The 25,080-nt window shown below is 44.2% G+C and overlaps 1 protein-coding gene across 1 annotated transcript in view; it reads right to left on the bottom strand.

Annotated features, from left to right (window-relative positions):
• The window catches only part of col12a1b (collagen, type XII, alpha 1b), a 111,883-nt gene that overhangs the window by 22,117 nt on the left and 64,686 nt on the right, over positions 1 to 25,080 (bottom strand). Inside the window, 23 exon segments of the mRNA XM_029425245.1 lie at positions 1,085 to 1,194; positions 1,590 to 1,732; positions 2,574 to 2,712; positions 2,788 to 2,826; positions 2,912 to 3,076; positions 3,757 to 3,900; positions 4,020 to 4,143; positions 4,356 to 4,495; positions 5,380 to 5,454; positions 5,567 to 5,719; positions 8,611 to 8,727; positions 9,157 to 9,303; positions 10,068 to 10,187; positions 11,009 to 11,138; positions 13,030 to 13,172; positions 13,724 to 13,853; positions 17,283 to 17,425; positions 20,859 to 20,988; positions 21,537 to 21,676; positions 21,931 to 22,060; positions 22,776 to 22,915; positions 24,530 to 24,659; positions 24,778 to 24,917. Of these exon segments, the coding sequence (XP_029281105.1) occupies positions 1,085 to 1,194; positions 1,590 to 1,732; positions 2,574 to 2,712; positions 2,788 to 2,826; positions 2,912 to 3,076; positions 3,757 to 3,900; positions 4,020 to 4,143; positions 4,356 to 4,495; positions 5,380 to 5,454; positions 5,567 to 5,719; positions 8,611 to 8,727; positions 9,157 to 9,303; positions 10,068 to 10,187; positions 11,009 to 11,138; positions 13,030 to 13,172; positions 13,724 to 13,853; positions 17,283 to 17,425; positions 20,859 to 20,988; positions 21,537 to 21,676; positions 21,931 to 22,060; positions 22,776 to 22,915; positions 24,530 to 24,659; positions 24,778 to 24,917 (2,972 nt within the window).

Raw genomic sequence — 25,080 nt, 5'->3', positions numbered from 1 at the left:
TGCCATCACAGTGCAACAGGTAACATCTGCATCTCTTCCTGCTTCAGTCTGCATGCTGGGAGATGAAACCACGGCGCAGCAAGATCTCCCTTGTGGTTTGCTACCAGAGGACCGAGCTCCTGCTGAGAGGCGGGTGGAGGAGAAGAACGCCTCCCTGCAGGCCCTCCTCTGATGTAATTGTTTAACAGCAATAACAGTGACCCAATATTTTGGTGTGTTGGTGCAGCGGCGGTGCATCATGGGAGTTTGGTGTGTTGGTGCATCATGGGAGTTCCTCTCTACTCTGATTCAAAGGTTAAACATCAGAGTTTCTCCTGCACGCTGTTCGGCTGCCGCTAACGTTTGTCAGCTTGTTTCTGTGAGAACTTAAGATCCAGACGTTCAGGACTAAAATCCTCTAAAAACACCGAGATGTAGAAAGTGTCTTAAAACTGTTCATGAAGCTTCTGGCATTTCTGTAGCTTAACGTAATCATATCTCAGGTGAATGAAGACTACATGAGACACAAAGTGGAAAGTGAGCATCTTAACTCTTAACACTCTGATCCATGTCATCGCTTATATTTAAACTAAACACATTCAGCACGAGCCCGTGTACCGATCATCTCATCTCGAGCAGGAGGCGGCCTCCTCCATCAGTCCAGCAGAGAGTTTGAACTGGATGTAATCAATAAAGAATAAATTGAGCTTCACTTTGCGTTTCCCAACCTGCAGAGGACCATCTGTTGGTCTGAGGCACACCGCTCTGCAGGAACACGTCTGAAGCTGCACGTGAGGAGCTCCGACTGTAATATGCAACATATTTGGAATCTCAGGCATCCACAATATCTGTATGACCTCGGGACGTCCAGCGAGTACAAAGCGGAGCGATAAGATTGATGTGCGGCGCCACGGTCATGCCGAGAACTAAAACATTCATTTCAAGGATTAAAGACACATTTCAGCTTCAGCTCCACTTAAAGAAGATAGAAACCCACAGACTGCTGTGGAAGTGTCTTCATCTGCACCATGAACCACGTCTGTGTCAGCAGATCTGTGTCTCAGGTCATCCAGATAAACAACACGCAGCTCGTGCTGGTTTCTACCTTGTGGAAGCTTCCGTGGAAGATCCTCTTCACTTGCTCGGTGTCGAATGTGACCCTCTGGATCTCCCCGCGCGTGTCTTTGTTGTAGAAGGATACAGTCTGGCTGGAGGCTGAGAGAGAAACAGATGTTACACACTGACGTCAACACTCAAAGAAACTTCCTTTAGCCACGAGCTGTTGTCTGTGGCTCGAATGTCTGAAACATAAAGATGTTGAGCTGAGAGGGAAACGTTGTGTGGAAATAAGTTCCTGAACACCTTCAAATCTCAAACTGCACTTTGCACTACACTTCCCATAATACAACTCAACAGCATCTTATGTTGTGTTTATGAGCGTGGGGCTAAGGGGCTATGCTAGGTGGGCGGGGGTCAAAGTGAAATTGGAGAGATGGAGGGAGAAAGGGGGAGAGAAAAGGTGGAGGACTGAGAGAAAGAAAGATACTGATTCAGATGTGCGAGTTAAATATGAAGCTACCACTGGACACAGATGAGAGGACGATACTTACGGTCGATCGTGACTCCGGTCTCTGGCTTGTGGTCTCCGCTCGACACCTGCCAGATGTCGAAGGCCTCGGTGGGCGAGTCGGGCAGGAGGCGGAACATCAGGATGATGGTGTAGGCGGGGGGGAGCCCGTCAGGGTGGATCTCCCTGTTCAGGAGACGAAAAGAGACGACTCGTCAGAGTTTACCTGTCGCTCGTACTAAAGTGCTACAGGTACTTTACTTTAGTACTGTCAACCAGCCGTTTATATTTGGCTCATTAGAATATAGGTGTGAGTATCTCCACCCACAACTTGGGAACCTCTGTGTCCTCTTCACACTACAGTTACACTCACTTGTGATGCTTCACGAGTCCCTCTGATGTCACTGCACCTTTTGCAAAGTTAATCTTGGTGCTCAGTCAGAGCTCAAGCTGTTTCCACTACTTGTGTGAGATGTTTTGGATGTGGGACGCCTGTGTTGGGCGGAGGCCAGTGTTCACAGTCTACTTTGCACTCAGTGGCCTGACGGAGGCTTCAGAGACTGAAAGTATGTTTTCAAAGGGAGGCGGCGGCGCCGTGTCGTGACCTGTAGCTCCGTCGGTCCTGCGTGACCTCACAGAGCGTCGTAAATCCTACTGACCCAGTTTGTCGGGAACAGAGTCTTGTCTGTCTTGTAGTCTTTGTCTGAGCAGAGTTTGTAGTTTTGACACATTTTGTGAGGTTTCTTTTGCATTTCAGTTTCATGCTAACGACACACAAATGGTGGACAATAAAAAGCAACTCTCAAAGAATAAAGAATAAATCTTTCAAGCATTCAAACATGTTTTCATGAGTTGAGCTATAACTCAAGAGGCAGAACTGGAACAAAGCACACTAGTTATCTGCGTTAGCTCGTTAGCTTAAAGCTCTGGAGCAGCTCGCCACTCTTCTTATCGTCAAACACAAAATGTAGTTTCTCATAAAGTGTTTCTTTCTAAAAGCAAGCTTCCCCAGAGCGGTGAGACTCACGTGGTGGGCTGAGTCAGGAAGGCGTTCTTGTGGAGTCTGTACGCCGTGTAGCTGTTGAAGGAGCCCGGCTCCATGGAGACGCCCTGAACGTAACCGTACGTCTTCTCCGTCAGGTTGAACGCCTCGAGCATCCTGAAGCCTGGAACACAACAAACCTTTGAGTCCTGATGACTTCAGGAGTTCAGTGCAGAGAAGCCTCCATGTTCCAACTTACCAGGCGAAGTGAATCCATTCAGGTAAATCAGTGGACACGCTGTGGAACAAAAGGACTTTGATGAAATCTGACCAAAAGTAAATCATTTGTTTTGTATTTTGTTGCAGTAAATGTTCAAACTCACATGAAGTCGCCGTCTCGCAAATGAAGGTGATCAGGTTTTCTTTGATGGTGTCAAAAGCGTCGAAGTCGTCCACGACGAACACGTGTCTGTCGCTGGGTTTGCTGCCGATCTCCTGCAGTTCCACGAAGTCCACGTCGGCCACACCGATGGAAAACACACTGTAACCTGAAGGCAGCACGCAGAAATGAGAATCTCATTAATAGATCTGTTGGCACGTTCGCATGCAACACGGGAGTTTAGTGCGATGACTTCAGCTCCGGCTGCAGTGAAAGAAATCGTTTCATAGATTATTATTCAGATCACTACCAGCTGTTTCTCTTTCGTCTGTTAACGACGCATAAAGAAGCAGAAACAAGATTCAGCTCGCAGATCGACTCAGCGCTCGGATCCAGTTTGTTTGTGGTCCTGAACTGACCCACAGTCCACATGGACGCCACGTCAGCGTTTATAGTTTCATTTATAAGTCCAGTGGAAGACAGCCATTCAGAGAGCAGCTGATAACGATCACAGACCTCCATCACAGCGTCTCGTATTTATTCTGCTTCTTTTCTTTCTTATAAAACCAGAGTGTTTGTTTAACAGACTTGTAATCTAATGGGAGAGAAGCCAAATGTTCGCCACTAAAGTGACAAATGTCTAGAAAGTTGCATGACTTCAGAGATGATTGTTCAGACTTACGTTGTAAGAACTCAGAACTGTGATTTAGAAGCAGACATGAAAGAATGAAAAAGATCAGACTGATTTATGCTGTGAGAATAAAGACTCAGATTGGGGCTTCTCTTGCCTGCAGCTCACACACTGTGGTATTCTGTGAAAGGTAACGCGTGGCCTCGTGAGCCCGTTACCTGCGTGCTGCAGCTTGGCAGCGCTCTTCTTCACCTCGTCCTGAGAGCGCCCGTCAGTGATCGCTACGACCACCTTGGGGACGTTTCTCCTCATCCCATTCTCAATAGAGAAGGCCTTCTCGTAGGTGTGCTTCAGCGCCACCCCTGCTCAACAGAGAAAAAGTGTGTCAGAACTGACGGACTGAGTGTGTGTGTGTGTGTGTGTGTGTGTGTGTGTGTGTGTGTGTGTGTGTGTGTGTGTGGCTCGTGGGACGTGATCCAACCTGTCTTGGTGTTTCCTCCTTTGTAGCGGATGTGATGAAGCGCAGACATGGCGATGCCTTTGTCTTGATAAGCGTTCAGCCTGAACTCAGTCTTTGCGTCGTCGCTGTACTGCACAAAGGACACCTGTTTGGAAAGTCACATGACAGACATCAGCAGGACATCATGTCACATACACTCAGATATAAACCTCATCAGCTTGACGCAAGAAAAATAAAATCTGGTTATTATTTATGAAAATATGCAAAGTTAAGTTTGATTTCCTGCAACAACTAGTCAGGGAAATGATGTGCAAATGAAAACTATGGTATTGATATCAGCAGCACATCAACACAAACCTGCATCCCTGAGGGTCCGACGACATCGAAGGCAGCGATCATGCCGTAGACAAAGTGCACGACTTTGGTGAAGCTCTCCTCGCCGATGCTCCAGGAGCCGTCGATGACGAACACCACATCTGCTTTGGCACCTCTGCAGACTGAGGCAAGACAACAATCGGTGAGTCCACCGGCACACACAGCTGGTTTTACACGGACACGTCCATCTTCCCTTTAACGGGCGTGTTCCCCTTCATGCGCCCTGCAGGGCCAGCAGCACACGTGGCGGCTATTAATTCCCCGCTGGCGCTGGTAGGATCCAGAAGGAGTTGGCGCTGGAACCAGAACGCTGAAGAGTTTCTAATCAGAGCTGAGCTTGAATGAAAACACTGGATCCAGTCACACCTGGGGAAGATCCAGGACTTCTTCTAAGACTTTCTTTGGGGACTTTTGGGATCGTTAGGTTCTGCTGGTTCTGAACTGCAGCGTTCTGAAGTCAGGAACTCCAACAGCAACAGCAACAAGGATTCAACTTCAGATTTATCAGCAAGTATTGTGAAATATACATAAACAACAGTCCAACTGAAAGTTTTGCCGTGAAAAATCATGTGACTTCTGCATTTCTTTATTTATCTCTGCCAAGGAGGAGATGTTTGTTTGTCTGTCAACAGGATTATGAAACATGGTGGAAGGGTGCAGAGAAGAACCTGTTCACCGGGCCAATACACTGATCATCTTTCACCAATATAAAGGGCCGGAGGTCCAAGTGCTAATGTTAATATTTCAGTACAATAAAGAGGAGAATGTTTTTTTATCCATGTCAGGACTACAGAGGACAACTTCTCTAAGTTCTTTTTAACAAACAATGAGGTGATATTTTGGAATACTTTCACTATGAAGACACACATGTATATACATATATATATACACTCACACACACACACACACACACACACACACACACACACACACACACACACACACACACACACACACACACACACACATACATATATATAATGAATAGATAAATGAAGGTTGTTACCTGCCCACGCTGGGGGGATGGTGGGTGGGGGGGTCGGGGTCGGTGGGAGTGTTGGAGCAGGCGTTGGCTTCACCACTGTGAGAAACAACAGTAAAAATGGCGTCAGTGTCTGTAACGCTTCATATCTCACAACAAACTCATTGTTGACTCATTGACGTGTTGATCAGCTGGTGCAGGAGATGCTTACATGTCCTCTCCTTGGCGCTGACTCCTGGACCCTCCAGATTTGGGGTCTGAACAAAGAGTGTGGCCGTGTACAGAGCGTCCGGAGAAAGTCCGTCGAAGCAGTACTGAGGCAGCCCGGCGGGGATGGTGATCTCATGCTGTCCGTTACTGGAGGCTGCAGGAGGAAGGACACTCTTTAATCCAGCAGAGAGTTTCAACATTGCAAACGTCAGAACGGGATTATTCTCACAGAAAATCCTGTTTATTTTAAATAAATGTTACACATCATGTTCAACAAGTGTCGTGAAAACATAAGTGATCTGAGACAAACAAGCAAACAGACAAACAAACAAACAAACAAACAGACAAACAAACAGACAAACAAACAGACAAACAAACAAACAAACAGACAAACAGACAAACAAACAAACAGACAAACAGACAAACAAACAGACAAACAAACAGACAAACAGACAAACAAACAAACAGACAAACAGACAAACAAACAAACAGACAAATAGACAAACAAACAAACAGACAAACAAACAAACAAACAGACAAACAAACAGACAAACAAACAGACAAACAAACAAACAAACAGACAAATAGACAAACAAACAAACAGACAAACAAACAAACAGACAAACAGACAAACAAACAAACAGACAAACAGACAAACAAACAGACAAACAAACAGACAAACAAACAAACAAACAAACAGACAAACAGACAAACAAACAAACAAACAAACAGACAAACAAACAGACAAACAAACAAACAGACAAACAGACAAACAGACAAACAAACAGACAAACAAACAAACAGACAAACAGACAAACAGACAAACAAACAGACAAACAAACAGACAAACAAACAGACAAACAGACAAACAAACAGACAAACAGACAAACAACAGACAAACAGACAAACAGACAAACAAACAGACAAACAGACAAACAAACAAGTGATGTTTCTACTTTTTGTGTTAAATTCCTGCAGTAACATTATGTTCTGATACAACTGTAGATTTGGAATTTTATTTAAACAAACTCGAGAGACGGAGCAGCTGCAGAGTTTGTAAATCACTCGCGGTGGGTTTCACATCTGGATTTATTGATATTGTTGGTTTCACACGTTTATCTTCAGAGTTAATAATAAAATCTCCGACAGCTTGGTTTCAAATCTTCAGAACTTTTAAGTTTCCTTAAAAACGTGTTTTTCTTTTTGTCACTGAGACGACTTCTGTTGAATTTAAAGGTTTTTGTATGTTTATAGATGTCGACACACCAGACACAGAACGTCTGGAGAGGATTTATAAAGACTCACAACGATGAAATGAAAACACAACTTAGTGTTCATTCAGCACAACTTATCAGAAATGCTTCGATTCGTCTCATCTGATTCGCTGTTATACTTTTGTTAAAGACATGCTGCAGGAATAAAGTGAAAGTTACATGAAAATGATCTTGTTACTCCATTGTTCATCATCATCAGCCAGCATCATGCAGGGAAACAGGACTTTTAAGTCTTTTAATTTGTATTTCTGTTGCTGTATTTTCTGTTTCTGTTGCTAACAACGAAAAATGAAAGATTACACAATGCTTCTGAAACTCTGCAACAGTGATGAAGAAACCTCAAAACTGAGCTTCCAGGGAATGTTTCCACCAGCGATGTCCTGAAGGTTTCTTATTTACACTGCGTGTCCTCAGCAGCACAAACAAAGCTGTTTACTGCACACAGCTGCGTGAAGACGCTCGCTGCTCTTCACTGCTTTGGGCCTGAAGTTCGAAGGATTTCATAATTCTCTGTGAAATGACAGAATCCAGCAGCTCTGGTGACGTAACCCTCTGAGTGAGCGCTGAGATAAACAAGTTCTGATGGAAGACACTTCATACAAACTGTTCTGAGAAAACACACTCCAGAACAGTGGCCCTCGTTTATCAAGACAGGAGACACGCGCAGCGGGATGTTGACAAAATATAATCCCTGAAGTATTTCAGCTGGATGTCAGAAGACGCTGGCAGCCACATGTTGTAACCAGTGTTTCCATGGCTGTGGAGATATGGACGAGATGTTTCTCCACGTCTCACCACCGTCTTGGAACGCAGTTTGCATTTCCACTTGAGAACAAACGGAGTGATTTGCTGCAGACGGAGGATTTCTGATGGATGTGGTCGAAGCTGTCGCCTGTCTGACGCGAGCAGACCCAACGTTTGCTCTGGCAGCCGCTCACACGGGTAATGACTCACGTATAGACATTGAAATATGGACATCAGTCCTTCTCTTTAGCGTCAAAGTGCGAATATGAACCAGATGGGATTCAAAGACCGCTGCAGTAATTGAAAAGGATGTAATCTTCACAGACGATTACAAATCGGTGGTCGGACGCTTTCAATCGGCGCCAGAACGCGCATCCTGCATCGAGTAACAATCACAAGGAGGGGGAGCAAGAGATAAACAGTGTAGGCGAGAGTCTGGTGAACGCTGGGAAGGGTCGCCGGAAATCAACAGAGCATCCGTGTCCGCAGAGGTGAGCACATCTGGAAGAACGCCCTGAAACATCTGCACAGTATCGCATCACCTCGCCTCCGAACAGGGTCCGAGCGTGACTGCATCAGGCGCACACGCAGCCGAATAGTGATGAGAAATCTATTCCAAGTGGAATTAAAGGACTGTTGACTAAAAGAAAGAATCTTCTTAAAGGAATCTCGGAGGATGATGAAACTATTACGATATTTAGATATTAGCAGTATTATGATATTTAGATATTTGCAGTATTACGATATTTAGATATTAGCAGTATTACGATATTTAGATATTAGCAGTATTATGATATTTAGATATTTGCAGTATTACGATTCTGATAGTTTCTGATAATGCAAAGCAAACGTTTCCTCCTGTAAGCTTCACATTAAAAGCATTTATTTTATTATCAAGTTGTGACAGGAAGTGTTCATCGCAGCTTCTCAACCGGCTGTTTATCGTGTAACACATGTGAAATGTAACGCACAGTTCCCTCTGATGCACAACCTTCAGAGTGCTTCAGTGTAGCTGCAGGAGACTTACGGTCCACCGGGAGGAGTTTGATGCGGTAGGACGTGGCCGCCCTGTGAGGAGCCCATTTGATGCAGAACTTGTCGTGGTCCACGTTGTAGGTCTCAATGTTGGTCACGTTCAGGTAAACTGCAGAGCACAGAAGTCACATTTAAAACAAACACATGTGTCGAAGAGAAAGCTTCAGGAACACTGAAGGGTTTTAATCGGGACTCGTGCATTCATAGATCTTTTAAAAGTCCTTGATGGTACAGAAACATATCTGCACTCCAACACAGACGCTGAATCCAGAGTCACTGGCACATTGTTTCTGGAAGATCAAGTCAAGTGACAAGAATTCATAAGAAAATGATCAATTATTATTATTATTGATTCAAAATATAATATCATATTACGCAGTAAGACTCTCAGACAGTCTGAATATTTATTCTGGATCAACTTTATCCCTGTAGAGTCAGAAGAGTTGCTCTTGTATATATTGGACTGTGTCTGGATCTCAGAGTGTGAGCAGCATAACGAGACCTTCCACCGGGCGCAGAAGAGAATCTGTGCACTCACGTGTCGTTCCCTCGCCGGGCAGCGGCTCGCTCATGCCGCTGACGTACTGAGCCAGAACCTTCAGATCGTAGGTGGTTCCAGGCAGCAGGTTGTGCAGCGTGTACGAGGTCACGTCGCCCACAAAGAAATCTATGGGCCTCTGTGTGCCTGGAAAACAAAAAGAGATAACAGTGTGCAGGACGGAATCATATAATGACTGTTGTTGTCATCAGAGTCTTCTCACAGTCTGAGCATCACAGAGTGTTTGCAGAGTGACGTGGGAAACACTCTGCAGATGTGGACTCAGCAGGAGATAAGTTCTCACAATACCAGAGACACTGTCCCAACTCAAGGTCCACTTACTGGCTTTCATCCTGAGTAACACTGCTCAGTATAAAGGGCTGTGGATGACATCATAATGAAGACAGTGGGATTCAGCTGGAAAGGGAATTAAGCTTCTGATTTTATGAGCACATATTTAATTAAAGCTGCGTGTGACATGTGGACTCTTCTGTGTTTCTTCTTGATGTGAGAACACTGAACATGCAGCGATGACAGCTGTGGAGAATCATAATGATATGCTTTATTTTACTAATTTTACTTAAAGAAGAAGCAGCAGAGCTCTGGAAAACTATTCAAATCAACACAACCAACATGTGCTTCACTGTCAAACTGACAAACGTTTTAGAAATCACTTCCTGAAATCCTCAATTCACCTTCATCCAATCCACAGAACACAAGCAGCCGAGAGATACACAACATCTAACCCTTTACCAACGCACGCCTTCCTAAGTGTTACTGTCACTTTCATCTTACACTGAAACACTGACAGAGAAGAAAACAATGATCCGTTTAAATCACTTTCCTCGTAGAGACATGTTTCAGCGTTAGTCTCATTATCTGGTAGTGTGCCGTGTTGATGGTGTTCTCACCTGCAGGAGCGTAGATGATTCTGTATCCCTGGACCGGAGCGGGCACCGGGTCCCAGGCCACCCTGAACCTGGTGTACCACTCGTCTGACACCCGCAGGTTCCTGGGGCTCAACATGCCGACTGTGACGGGGAGAAGACGCAACAACAACAACAAACAGCAGTTAGAATCCACTCTTTTTATCTGTTCAATGTAACGTTAAGGTGCTTTATAAATAACGTTTGTTGTTATTATAAAAACTTATCGTCTCAGTTTGTGGAAACAGCTTTTAAAATAAGCATTATTTTAAAGTTTAAAGTTATGATATCAATAATTACGCAAAAATTTGAAGTTATCCTGCAGAGTTTCTGCAGAAAGAAAGAAAAACTTTGTAAAAACGTCTCGAAAACTGAACATTTTGTTAATATAAGTGACATTTCTTCCTCTTCAGTAGCAGATAAATACTCCTGCATCTGTTAGTTACACTCATTATCTGTGATCCACGTGCTGAGCTCTGACGGTCGCCACACTTTCTTTAAGTTTCTGCTGTTTGTATAACTAATGCTGCAGCTCACCATGAAGGGGCTCCTGTGAGCCCCCACAGGTCCGAGCCCCTCACGCTGACATGTGTTAGTGCTGCTGACTAATGCAGGTCTAACTGTAACTCTCTGCAGCCTCGCTGGAGCTGTTTCATGTAACTGCTGTATCAGCAGCAGGCGTGCCACAGAGCTCGCAGGTTCGATCCTCGCAGACTGTGTGACCGCTGCAAGAGGCCGATACTTCTTACTACTTTACTTCTTGTAGGAAAGTTGTGAAGCAGACTGAAGGGCAACCGTCTCACATTTCTTTGCTTGTTGTTCACATGTTACAGATGTATAAAGAAAACAGCTTCATTCTCCTGCTGCAAGTCTGAGAGTCGTCTCTAAATAAGATCTAAGCTGTTACTACTGTGCAGCTGCCTCACCTGTGCGTCCGTTTCCATTGAGAGACCCCCCGGGACCCTCCGCGTAGATGGCCTCCACGGTGATGTTGTACGGGGTGTCGGGGAGCAGGTTCTGCAGCATGGCGTTGTTTCTGTTCCCTGGCACCACCGCCTGAGGAGAGAAACATCCCAGAGTCAGAGCCACACACACACACACACACACACACACACACACACACACACACACGAGTCGACAGGGAGGCTGTGACCCTCTGCTGGGCCTCGCTCTCCTGCAGGTAAAAGGTGAGCTACTCATTGAGGCCACATCTATTTTGCAATTTCATGTATGTTTTTTTATATCGTTTCATTTCAATTTAAAGCTTCCAGAAGAAGAGAGAGGGTTCTGAACGTTTAAAAACTCCAGCAATACTTGTAGTATTTGGAAAAACGTTATTTTAAGATCAATAAAGATTTAAGATTTTAACCAAACCAACAAAAAACAGGCTGTTTTGAAGTGCCATGAATAAAGTGATGGACGCACCTGTCCTCAGGACGCACCTGTCCTCAGGACGCACCTGTCCTCAGGACGCACCTGTCCTCAGGACGCACCTGTCCTCAGGACGCACCTGTCCTCAGGACTAATTGTCTGAGACTCCTTATATTTAGCATCTGTTAAACATTTAGTTAGAATCTCTTATGTGCATGTAAGACTTCTTAGTGATGATGAGTCTGTATCCCGTCAGGGAGACACGCTGTATGAAGCTGAGACGCATTAGTGCCTCTGAACAATCTAATCTGTTGCCGTTATGAAATGTTGAATTCTAACACTGTTTTATGTTCCAGCTCTTAAATGTGGTTTCCATTTCTTCTCTCAGAGTAATGTCTGACAAACAGGAAGGAATCATGTTGTGTCCTGAAGCAGAACGCTGCAGCTCAGTTGGCGTATGGAAGCTGTGCACAAACACAAACCTCCATTAGCCACAGATGCTAAACTGTAATAACTGCGTGCGTATGAATGGTTAGACGTTCTGCTGTCAGGTCCAGTCTGCAGGAATCTTTTCATGGCCGTTCCTCCGCTGCAGTTAGCTGACTCAGACAGAGCAAGTGCTTTTCTAACAAGTGGCGTGGGAGTTTAGTTGGGCCGTCTCCGCCCTCCCCCGCCGGTCTATCTCGTTATTTAGGACTATTAGCGTTATTACGGCCCAAACTGTGCTGTTTGTTTAACAGAGCCTGTAATTAGTCTCACTAATCGCTGATTTATAACCCAAACCAGCCAAAGAGTCCTGACGTGTGACTTCACTGCATAGTTTGCGTGGAACATCATGGCGAAGGGGAGAGCATCAAGAGTTTATCCAAAGCATTTATCCAAAATAAAAAACACCATTACCTCAAATTAATTTCTCATTATTGTTAAATGTCTGTCTTTAAATGCACAGTGTAGGATTTCCCTAAAACACAATGTAGAACCTCGAACAAAAACACAAACGTGTGACCGACTATAACCGTGTGTCTGTGTGTCTGCAGAGATCCTACACCACCTTCTCTTTTCTTTACATTTTATTGTGTTTGGGACGTTTCTGGGCGTCAAACCAAAAAATAGCGACCAGGTGCCAGACAGTAAGCACGCATCCAAGAGGAAGTTATAAAGATGGCAGATACAGAGCTGAGTGGACAAAGCTTGTTCCAAAACAAGAGTGAATCTAGCCTTCACCCGCTAACCTCAACCGAGCCTTTAAAGTTTGCTTTGGATTGGTTTAAAAGGTTAAAACCAGCTTTTCTTGACAGTCCAATGCAGCCTGAGCCGGACTAATACCTTGTAAAGAAAAGGTTGTCAGAACGCATACGAGGTCACTTCACTAATAGATGCATTGGAAACCTTCAAACTGAAACAACAAATTGCTGACAGAATGGACCAGAGGAGACTTACTGTGCTGAGCTGCTGTGTACAGGTTCATGTCATGAGCATCCTTGAACCACCACGAACACTTGTTCAGAAAGGGTTCACACGCCTCACAGTTACGTCACAGACCCTTGTGATTGGAGAATTTCTGAAGTGTACTTACGAACTCTGTGATGGGGTCTCCGGTCATGGGAGCGTAAGCGATCCTGTACTGCCTCACGGGACCCTCTGCGTGGTCCCAGCCGAGGGTGAGGGTGCTGGTGGTGGCGTCATACACGCGCATGTTCCTGGGACCGCCACGCGGCACTGCAGCACAAACACATCGGATATTATGAATCTGAGATATGCAAAGTTCAAAGTTCAAGAAAAGGTCTCTTTAAAGAAAATCTAAACACATTAGCTGGACCACCAGTGCAAAAGGGTCATTCTTTTTACCAAAAATAATGGTGCATAATGTTAGCAAGACAATTTCAAGGGGAACCAGTGGCTCTCCCTTTAAATACAACAAGATGAGATAGATAGATATAGATATACAGAGTATAATAACTAACTATATATTGGACTTCATAGTGAGTAGTGGGGGATTTTGGAAAGCAGGCTTTGTGGTCCTGCTTGTTCTTTGTTGCAGTTGTTTGTTAGATGACAAACCACCAAATGTAAATGATAGTTTTGAAGCAGCACCTTGATTAATGCCCCTCATGATGAGATGTGTTTAGAGAAGCTGTGTGATTATCTGAACACTTCTAGAAGTTTAGACTCTGACACATCTGCATATGACTCCATGTCGATGTAAACAAGAAGCAGCATGAATCGGTCACTTTGTTGTACACAGTGTCAGCGTGTGAGATTGGACTTACGTGTTTTGCCGTTGCCCTTGATAGGTGATCCCTCTCCGTCGGCGTACAGAGCCGACACATTGACAGAATACGGAGTATCAGGGATCAGGTTGTCCAGGAAGGCGTTGTTAAGATTTCCAGAAACCAGGACCTTTGTGGAGAAGAAACCCACGCGTCAAAATAATATAAAGACATCATCATGGTGACACATCGAGGAGCCTCTTCATGCATTACATAAAGATCTGGCAGAGGTAATGTACATAATGACCTCACTGCTCATCTCACAAGCATTCTGCTGCCAAACACTAACAAAGGCCTGGGAGGTTAAATGCCAAACAAATCCTTCATTCAGTGAGTGGACTGACGGATAAACACTTTCTGCTGGGAGGCGGCTAGAGAGCGCGGGGGTCTGTCAGCGGCTCAGATCAGGTTCAGACACGTAGCTCGCCGTGTTTTCTAACAACAAGGATGACTGCAGACCGTCACTTGTCACTGGGATTATCACGCCATTTATCCCTGTTAGTGGACCATGAAATCAGAGTTACATCATGGGAAATATATCTGCCCGTTGAACTCCAGTCCACCCTCATGGAGAGCTTTTGTTTTGGTTAAAGCAAATATCTCAAAGGGTTTTGGACCCAAAGCTTCTGGCCCCTCGGACCGTGGAACCGGGTTCCTCTGTGATGATGTGGTTGAGATCCGACAACTGGAAGCACATATGCCTGGGATACAATCCCTCCGGGCCAATCTACACATGAGGCCGATGGATTGGCCGCTGTCCTTTTAAAACATAATGAATTGCGTTAGACTGGAGGTGCAGTCGTTTGGTCACTTCCTGAAGGCAGAGCTGATCTCGAGGGCTGAGACGTAGCTCACTCGTTGAGCCAAAGAGTCCCAGTTCTTCTGGGTAATTAATGGGTTTTAAGAGGTATTGTGTTCACTGTGTTAAAGAGACTGAGATGGTATTCACCACTACGTAAGTACATTCTGTCTAAAAGCTTCAAGTTCAGCTAGAGCTCATCAAGACAATAAGTATTTTCACTGATGACTTTTGTTGTGTACCTTTTCCTTATTCATTATACATGATAGTTACGTTATGTCTGTCTGTCAGCAGGATTACAGTAAAACTACGGCCAGATGTTCATGTCATTTGGTGGATGCATAGCAACAGTGGTCTCACAACTTAAGTAAACCAATCGAACATTGGGCACATTGTGTACTTGACTGATACAATCTCATTTGGCAGCATAACATTCGTGAAAAGATGATTTGTATTAAAAGCCTTGTGTGTTTTACTGGAACCTGAACATGTGATCTAACAATGCTAAGGTTAGCTAATTAGCCTAGCTGACCTCTTTTCGGTGGTCACAATCCCTCTGGTTGTACTAACGTGGCTCCTTCCATCTGACACGGATTCATTTGCATTTTACACCCCCGTTCCTTGTGTCATTTGGAAATGGGGAGAGATTGAGGAATGTGGCTCTGGCAATGGAAACGTTGCTTCTAGCTAGTTTGTTTTCTACATTTACTTTGTGCATTATAACGACAGAGGCCTTACTGTTCTACCCCCTGATAAAGAAGAATCTGCACCCAGTTTGGTTAGATTGATATTTGAGTCAAATTAATTAAAACAATAACCCAGAATAATGTACATTATAGTGTTGCATAGTACACCAACATGTAGGTACTTTTTCCAAATGTTCAGTTCTAATTGTAGGTCTAATGTGTCTCCGGTGTCCTGAGCACAAAACCAGCTCTATAAAGAAATGCTTTTCCCAGTTTGGTGAGGAATAACTTGACCTCCAACATCTTGGGATGAACTAGAACTCCGACAGAGCTGATCACCAGTGTTGGACCTCCCTAATGTTCCTGTGTTTGAAAGGGAGCAAATCTGTGCAGCCAACATCTGGAATAAAGCCTGAAAGCGGGAGATTGGATTCTGTTGGAGCAGCGCATTAATGCCCATGTTTGTTTTATTACATGGTCAACTATCACACGTGGTTGAGTTAGGTTTAACTCAACCAACGATACCAAGCAGCAACGTCTCTTAGAAATATTATACAGTGTAGAGAAGATCGGTTTCTCTCATGATTAATATCCAGCTTCTACATCTGTAATGTAAAATGAGGCCAGTTTGAGCTCAATTAAACTGCATTAGTCATCAGTTGCTGAACCTTTGTATTTCTGAGATCATCGTCGTGTCTTCTCTGTGTCTTCGCCAAGCAACTTGCTCTCAGACCCAAACAGCATCAAAGTTAATTAGAATAAAATACAACAGAAGTGAAAATAGATGGAGGAAGTGGTGACGACAAGGAACAATAAACCTCTCAAGTGTGGTGCCTGTGGGGGAGGATGACGTGTTTAGTGATATGAGCTTCACAGCATCATCAAAGCAGATCCTAATCTTCAGAACAGCCAGATTAGATTACAGCTTTACGGACACAACAAGGTTGACCATAGAAGCTTCCTGATGTCACACATGTGTACGGCGTGCACTATTTCCAAACTCCAGGTCACATCAAATCCAGTCCTCGTTTGTCTCCCTGCGATCCAGATATTTTCACTGGTGCATGAAATTAATGATGATGGAGAAATTAAAAAAAGCTGAAAAGTCATGATTTCCATATTTAAGAGCAGCAGCATAATAACTGCTGCTCGAACATCTGTGCAACATCAACGCCAACACTTAGTGAAACATAATAATCGGAACGGCCAAAATGGACAAACTGTTGTTTCCATGAAATAGACCGAATCGGATGAGAAGAGAAGGATAAAACTTTATTTAAACTTTAAGACAACCGAAGCAGATGCAACCTTATGTGATGAGTTCAGTGACACTGTGTAATGCAAACACTGTTTATAGCTGGACAGTGTGAAAAGTCAAGTCCCAAGTCAAGAGTTACAAAGTCAAGAGCCAAGTCAAAACCACCAAGTTCCAAGTGAAGAACAAAATCAAGACCATGAAGCCTCAAGTCAAGAACCAAGTCAAGAACCAAGTCAAAGTCAAGAACCAAGTTAAGCCCAAACAATCCCAAATCAAGATTTACTAGTCTTAAATTAAGTCTCGGGTCATGTCCAACAAGTCCCAAGTCAAGGCCTGAGTCAAAAGCTCCGAGTCAAGTCCAGGTCCTAAACTTCGTGTTTTTCATGTACCTTTTGCCAAAAACCCAGAGTACTCACACCTGCACGTGATGAGGCTTCATCAGTTTCTAAAATCCATCTCATTTGGAAGATGTTCTCTCACTGTAAATATCTTTTGGTTTTGGAATATTAATCAAATACAATAAGCCGTCTGAAGATGTCACCTTGGGCTCTGGGACATTTTCATTATGTTCTGCTGAATGAGATAACTTCTCTTTTCTCCAACATCATTTAACTTATCTCAAGCATTTCAATCACAAGCAACACGAGTTGACCTGCAGCTTTTGCAATGAAAAAAATCTAATCTGTTATTTCTTGTCTTTACATTTGTAGCTGTGATGCTGAGACAGTCGTCTCGAGGAACCACATCTTCTTGCCTTTGAGGCAAATTCTGAAGCAAATGACAGTTTGTGATTTAACAGCCTGCAGAGTTACTCACCGACTCGGTTTGTCTGGTTCCGCTCAGCGAGGAATACGCCACCCGGTACTGCTGAACCTGGCCTGAGGCAGGCTCCCAGCGCACGTTCAGGCTGTTGGGGGTGGGGTTGTACACCTGGATGTTCTTGGGTGGCGTGCGTGGGACTGCGGGGTCACAAAGGTTAAGAGAAAGTAAAGTGAGGAAGGGGGGGAAGTGTTGACTTTCTTCACTTAGCAACCGAGCATCAAAACGAAGGTTTGTTCCAACTGAGTCCCATTTTAGGACCCAGAAAAAGCTGAGGCCGATTTACAAACACAAGCGAATACATTCCTGAGAATGTCACTGTTAGTAAGTAAAGTGCTAAACAGAAATGGAGAGAATGTCAAGCCAAGGATTAGACTGTCTGTTTAGGTTTTGCATTTTTAAAAAGCAGCAGAACCAATTTAAAATCAAATTCTTCAAACTGTTTACGAAAGGTTGAAACCCCTGTGAACTCTGGAGTTCATTAAGAGAATACATCTGTGACTGTCTGTGTTCGGTTAAAGCTTAGATATAAAACTGATTTCCAATTCTTCTGGCTTTCATCAAGAACAAGTCGTTTAATGGAAGAATAACTTGTGTTTGCAGGAAGACGCTCAGCATCAGCGGCAGACTTGAGGTTGAACTCGACTGCTGAGTGCAGCAGAAGTCATTTTATAGTGTCTATGTAGAGAACGGGTAGAGAGAAGTAGCACAGTTTTGGGTTTATGCAAAAGCCTTTAACTTCCCTTTTAAACCAAACCAGATGTGCATATCCCCTGGTATTTGGAGATTTACCCAATAAAACAGAACTAGATGCAGAAGGTAGATTTAAACGGAGCCTCCTCCTCAATGAGAGAAAACCAGTTCCCTAATGTTGTATAACCGCTCGTCATTTAATACCTTTAAAATACTGAGGACAGTCTGTCAAAATGTTTTACTTCTATTATCCAAGTACAAAATTGCCTTCTATCCTCCAGAGGGATTATGTAATCTCCATCTAATGTTGTGTTATTAATCGTTTTATAGCAGTTTGCACCATTTCTTTCCTCCAAATTTTGGACTAAAACACTTTTTGTCATCCAGACAAAATGTGACAAATTTGTCCTGAGACGGAAACAGTCAGACTGGAGTTACTGCTAATAAAAGATCATTAACATCCCACAGAGGCTCATATTCATTGATGGACTGTCTGCCAACAGACGCTGAACAATTTCTACTGAAGTGTCCTCTCTGCATTCTGCATACATGTACAACAAATAACTGATGATGTGCACGAGCAGTGATGGACCTTCAAACCCAAAGCAGCACCGCTTTCAAATAACGCATCTTTGGTGTGTGAGCACAGCGACACTCGCTTTAAACACCAATCATTGATGAGGAACCAGAAACAGAATCCGACACCTGATTAGAATCCGACACCTGATTAAGGCAAAGCAGGCGAAAAGCTTTTGTGAGTAAAGCGTGGAGTCGACAAACTTAACCTCAAGCAGATATATCTGCGATGGCTGAAGCCAGGATCCCACTGTACGACTTTAAACTCTCCAAACTACGACTTATCAAGAAAATACTTGAAATGTGTAACACCATGTGCATGGCAGGGTTCTTTATCAAGCAATCCGTGGAACCTTGTTGTCGTGCTTGTTTATGTTCATCTCTACTATTCAAAGTTTCCATCTGGTGCAACAACAACTGTGGTCCGTGTTGAAACTGCAACACAAACAGTAAGTCCCTCTCCAGGTTCCACATGCTCTCTCCCGATATTCAGCCTGATAGATATCTGGCGAAAGTCGTGTAATGATACTGGGCTATATAAATAAATTAGATTTGATTTGAACTATGCATAACTAACCCAAACCACGCAGGTAACTATTCTAATGGGAAACAGACTCCCACACGAGACCAACTTGAGTAATAAATTTGTGAGTTGGAAGCTTCAATAGATCAAAAACTGTTTTCATGTCTTTAAAGTTATCCTCCATCGGCCACTGTGGTTTTCTCACATCTCAGTATGACAGTAAAGGAAAACTGCAGCTCTGAGCCCGAATTATGTCGCAATCAAAACTCCCAACAAATCTAATTGTCCACAAATGTCCTCACAACGGACAAACAAAGAGCATCATGTTACATTCCATGTGACTCGTCAATAAAGCCGCCGAATGATTCTGACAAGAAGAGAAATATTCGGGCTGATGGTTGCCTGCTGGAGCCATCTGTGGAATCACAGCACATCAACTCGCAGCTTCCCAATTAGAAAAAAAAACCCAGAATGCATTTCTGCTGACTGGGCATGGAATCAGACCAACACACACAACGAGCCTTCAAACCACCCAGACGACTCGACGGTTCTCCAAAACACAGAACGCTTCTCCGTCCAGACTCTTCAGTTACCAACAGAAGCTTAAAAGTTCCACATTATCTCCGCTTCACTTTCTGCTATCAATCACTTTGAATCTCTTCAGATTTCTTTTGGTTTCCATCGACTCATCCTGAGGTTTTCAAGGCTTTTTGTGATTTAGGAGTGCTGGCTCCTTCTGCACATTACAGTAGTTTTTCCACTGAAGGCTCACCTGGGAGAGACGCTTTGTCTATAAAGATGTTTCTGCCCTCACACTTCGCAGAACAACAGCGAGTTCAGGAAAGCACTCAACATTTACTGTGGACGCATTAGTGCAGAAACTTTAAACATTTATTTCAGTAAAGTATTAACTGCTCTGTTTCTCTTCAGCCACGGGCAGCTGCTCAGTAAAACGGTGACCTTTGACCTCCAGCTCACCGCAGGAGGGAGGTGGTTAAAAGAGAAGCTCAGCAGAAAACTCAGAAAACCAATATGAGTGAAAATGAACGTAAACAATCGTGTTGAAACTGATAAAGCTGGCACTGTACCTCCACTACATTTATAGTATGAGTCACATCCTGTATTGGCTCAGATGTACATTCAAAAGACACTTTCTTGAACAAAGTGTGCATCATATAACATCCTGGACATTTACAAAGCAGATGTTTTCCGTCCACAGTGTAAATCAAGTTCAAATCACAGGACACGTTTCTAACGTTTGTATTTCACTGCCACAGAAGAAATGAAGTCACGAAGATGACAGGAAGCTGTGACTGACAGACAGGAAGTGGAATTAGCTGTGTTATTTATGTCCCGCTTTAAAGTGTTTTGCTTTTTACGAGAGAAAACTTCAGAACGTTCGGTGTGAATTATTGTTTTATACTTTCAAGAACTTGTATTTGTAAAAGCAGGTGTTTGTTTAATCAGAGCGCCTGTTGCTTTAAGAGCTCTTTAATGTTCCTTCATGTCCGTCTCAATGTGTCCAGTCCGCCCAGTTTCACCCCCAGGAGTTTTATGATGCTTGTGTAATGTTTTATGAGCACGAAGGAATTCTTAATGTGAAGTCCTGACATCTTTACAGCAGGAATAAAAACTCTCATTTTCTTATTTAAAAAAGGCGTCCAGAACGTTTTGGATTTCGAGGGAGTCTTCCATTCCTAATCACGCTTCAGCCACGATGTGAAGCAGAGCTGCTGCAGGGTGAACGTTGTCCTGCTCGCCAAGGGGAGTCGAGGACTTACGTGTCTTTCCATCGTCAGACTGCCGCAGCCCGTCTCCCTCGGGGTAAACTGGGACCACAGTCACCGTGTAGCGAGTGTCTGACAGCAGGTTCCTCAGGAAGGTGCTGGTGGTGCCACCTGACACCTGCTCCTGCTCACACACACACACACACACACACACACACACACACACACACACACAGACACACACACACACACAGTTAATATGCGGCTCAGCAGACACGATCACAGGTTTACTGGAGGTGAGAATAAAAACTCTGTTTTCATTCATAACTCACAGAAACAAGAGAACATCTGTGCAAAGTGAAAATTCAAGCACTTTCAAGGCACTTAAAACAAACATTTCCAAATCAAAATTATTATTATAAATGAAATTCCAAAGATAAAGTGCTCAGAGTTCCTTTTGTACCGACAGCAATCAAACTTGTTTTACACTTGTTCAAGGACTATATTGGAGCACATTCCTAACCTTGAAGACATAACCATTCAAATGAAGTATTTCCAAACTTTAAGACTTTGAAGGAACTTTGTAATCAGAATAAAGTCCGTAGACGGAGTAGAAGTGGAGCATGTTTGATTCTTCTGGACGGACCTCAGAAACGATCTTTACCACCTGAACATAAAGTCCCAGACACTCTGCTGCGTGTGCTCTCTGTGGAAGTGAGTCTGATGTCTCACCATGTCCTCGGCTCCTCCGGCTGCAGGAACGTAGAAGATGCGATACTGTCGGACGTTGCCCTCCGCCGGCTCCCAGCGCACCTTGAGGGAGCTGGTGGTGGGATCAGTGACCTGCATGTTCTTCACACCGCCCAGAGATTCTGTCAGCAGAGACACGTCACCGTCAGTCACACCAGCAGCTAACAAACGTCTCTCTTCAACAGTGTCACAGCAGCAGACTTTGACTATATAGACGTCCCTGCTGCGGTCACTACACCACATCACCGCTTTATTTATCACATTAAAGCAACCTTCAGGCAAAGAAGAGGTACGTCTTTCCTGCACACATAAGAGCATTGCATGCACTGTGCGCTTCAGGGTAATAAGGAGGAGTTTTGGCGAAGCTTCAACTCACTCGTCTTTCCGTTCTCTGACGAGCGTTTCCCCTCCACGTCGGAGTAAACTGGCACCAGCGTCACTCTGTACTCGGTGTCAGGCTTCAGGTCTCTCAGCACCGTGTTGGTCGACATCCCAGAAACCTGAGTCTGAAAATGACAAAGTAAGAAATCTGTGAAGGTTTGAATGTGTTGGAGACACGTCTGACTCTTGTGTATATGATGATCTGGTTCCAGCTCTTCATGGAAGCTGCATGATGCTTATTCAAGGTCACGACTTCAGGTTTCTATGGCTGAAACTCTCCATCAGATGTCTTGGGAAGTATTTACGGCACAAAATGAAGCCTGACGTGTTTGTAAAAAGTCCTAACTCAAAGTGTTTTAATGTCAGTGTTGAGATCAGGGCTCCAGTGACACGCTGAGAATACTCTGCAGTTTAATGTCGTTTCATTTAATACAGTTCAGGTTGACTAATTTTCGTCGCTCACTTTTCACCTCAGTGTCCGTTTAGTTCTGGACCTTTCGATCGACGTCTCGGAAACGTCGAGCACTTTAACTTTAAACAAAAGTCTAAACTCTTTCCTCTGCTGTGTTCATGGTGAAGCAGAACTTGTTCTTAAACACAGGTGAGGAAACAGTTTAGAAGTCAGAGAGGAAGCAGATCTCCGTCCATGCAGGCGAAGAAACATTTCATCTGCTGAGGAGCTTGAGCTTCAATCGAAAGCTCCGGAGAAAGTTACTAAATGTTCATTAAGTCCAGATGGAAATTAATATCTGAGACAAGTAAAGAAATAACATAACTCCCTGTTTCTCTGTAGAAACCATTTGATGTATTTCTTATTTAATAGAAGCACTTGAACCCGACCATGCTCTCGGCTCCTCCGCCGGTGGGGACGTAGATGATGTGGTACTGCCTGACGTCGCCCTCGGCCGGCTCCCAGCGAACCCGGAGAGAGATGGTGGTGGGATCGGTCACCTGCAGGTTCTTCACTCCCCCGAGAGGCTCTGAAGGAGAGAGTGAGACACTTTACAGTCTGCTGCACATATCGCTGTTAGCTTTATCCCGCTGGTCGCCCCGGACGGGCGGGGTTCACCTCATCAGGACCGTCCAGATGTCTCGGGGTTGTGGGAGGTTGTCAATCACAGAGGAGTGTCTGAACATCCCCATTAAAAAGTCTTTAAGCTTAAACAAAGTTCTCCAAGGAAAAAGGAGCTGCTGCAAATAATCCTGAGCGTTTGTTTAATCCTGCAGGCTGCAGCCGAGGGGCGGATCCAGATGGATCCAGATGGATCCAGATGGGTCCAGATGTGTCGCAGTCTTAATGTTCTAAATAAACAGGGTGTGTATCCTCGTCCTCTCGTTTCAGCACATTAAATGCAGAGTTTACTTTACAGAACTGGACTTCCTGTCTGTAGATGTTCTCTAAGCTGTGTCACTGCGGTGATGCTGTTTCCTGCAGAGACCGTTAGTGATGTCAGTAGCTACTGCTGTCAGTGGGGATCAGTGTCAGTGACAGATCAGAGTCCCCTGGTTCAGCTCAGGTCAGCCTGCTGCTCTGCAGCTTTATGGGAAAGCTTTACATGGAGGGGCCTCCTCGATTTAAAGAGCTCAAGATAAAGTGTTCGGTTATTAAACTTCAGAACGCAGAGGAGCTACACAGAGAAGACATATTTATTCTTCATGTCTGTCTCTCTGTGTCCACGTTTTACTCGTATATAAAAGGTATAGAACGTAGAACATGTCTGACGATGTGCTCTCCTGTCTGGAAACAGATATTTATGGAGATACGACGACTGTGTAACAGATTAATACCTCCGCTGTTTCTCATTAATTCTCTGTTCTCTGTTCTTTCATCATGTTAACATCAATGGCATGAAAAGACAAATGTGAGTTAGATATAGTTCTGTGTTGTTGCAATAAAAGCCGAGTTCTGCAGATGCACCAGCAGGGAAAGATTTACACGTTCAAACTGTTGGAAGATGTTTGTTTGATGAAGGTTTGCACAGTTTTACAGACGTGATGCATGAGAGTGAACATCCACGTTTCCCTGACTCACTTCAACACAAGAGGACCAGAGAGAAAAGCTCAACTGATGCCGCCGGTTTACAGATTTGAAATGTTAAATCACTTTAACGAGGTAAAGATGACACTTCATACAGTCTTTAAAGGCCCACTCACATTCGCTGTCAGATCCTTCAAAGTCCTGTTTTATGGAATAAGTGGAAGTAAATGGCTGCCAGAGAAGTGAGATGTCATAAGTCTGGAACAACATGAGCCAAGTTAAAAATACTCTGAGAGTTCTGGAGCTTTGATTCCGTGTCTGGTCCCGACCCGACCCTCCGGGTTCGGGACGGGTCTGGCTCTAATCGAGTTTATACACAAGTTTTAGTTTTTTGCCAATTATATACGACTGTTGCCGTGCAGAACATTGAAGAAGAAGAAGCAACTGTAGTTCAAAGCTTCACCAACATTCACATTCCAGTTTAATATATAATAACTTACCGAAACATTGCATTCAACATGTCTTCTGCGCTCATTAAACTGCACGCAGAGCCGCACGCACACACATTGGAAGCTTTGAACCTAAAGTGCGCTGCAGCCACACGTCAATCACTCACTTGTCTTTCCCTTCTCGGCCTGACGTATTCCCTCCACGTCCGGGTAGATGGGAACAACAGCCACGTTGTATACGGTGTCGGACTCCAGGTTCCTCAGGGTGGTGGTGGTGGAGCCTCCTGACACCTCCTCCTGTTCAGGCAAATGTTAAAACCTCCATCAGCACGTTAACAACATCATGTGTTGGTGGTGGGAATGTGTGTATGGAGGTCTGGAAGTGTAAAAACAAGTCAAACCAAAGCGTTTGTACCATTTGTTCTTCTCCTCCTGCTTCGGCAGCGTAAAAGACTTTGTAGCTGCGGACGTTTCCCACGGCGGCGTCCCAGCGAGCCGTCAGAGTGCTGATGGTCGGGTCAATCACCTGCAGGTTCTTCACTCCACCCAGAGGATCTAAGAAGGAGGAGCAGTTTGATTAGTTTGACCTGCAAGAACCGTTTTATGTTTTAGTCTAAAAACATCCTATAAGTCACGTTTGTGTGTCTTCATCAGGTCGCCGGGAGTTTAAGATTTCTTTCTTGTGTCTTATTCTCCAGCTCACTTCCTGCTACAAATC

Source organism: Cottoperca gobio, chromosome 24, assembly GCF_900634415.1.
Source record: "Cottoperca gobio chromosome 24, fCotGob3.1, whole genome shotgun sequence".
NCBI lineage: Eukaryota > Metazoa > Chordata > Actinopteri > Perciformes > Bovichtidae > Cottoperca > Cottoperca gobio.
Note: the sequence above shows the minus strand (reverse complement) of the source record. Positions and strands in the feature narration are given on the sequence as shown.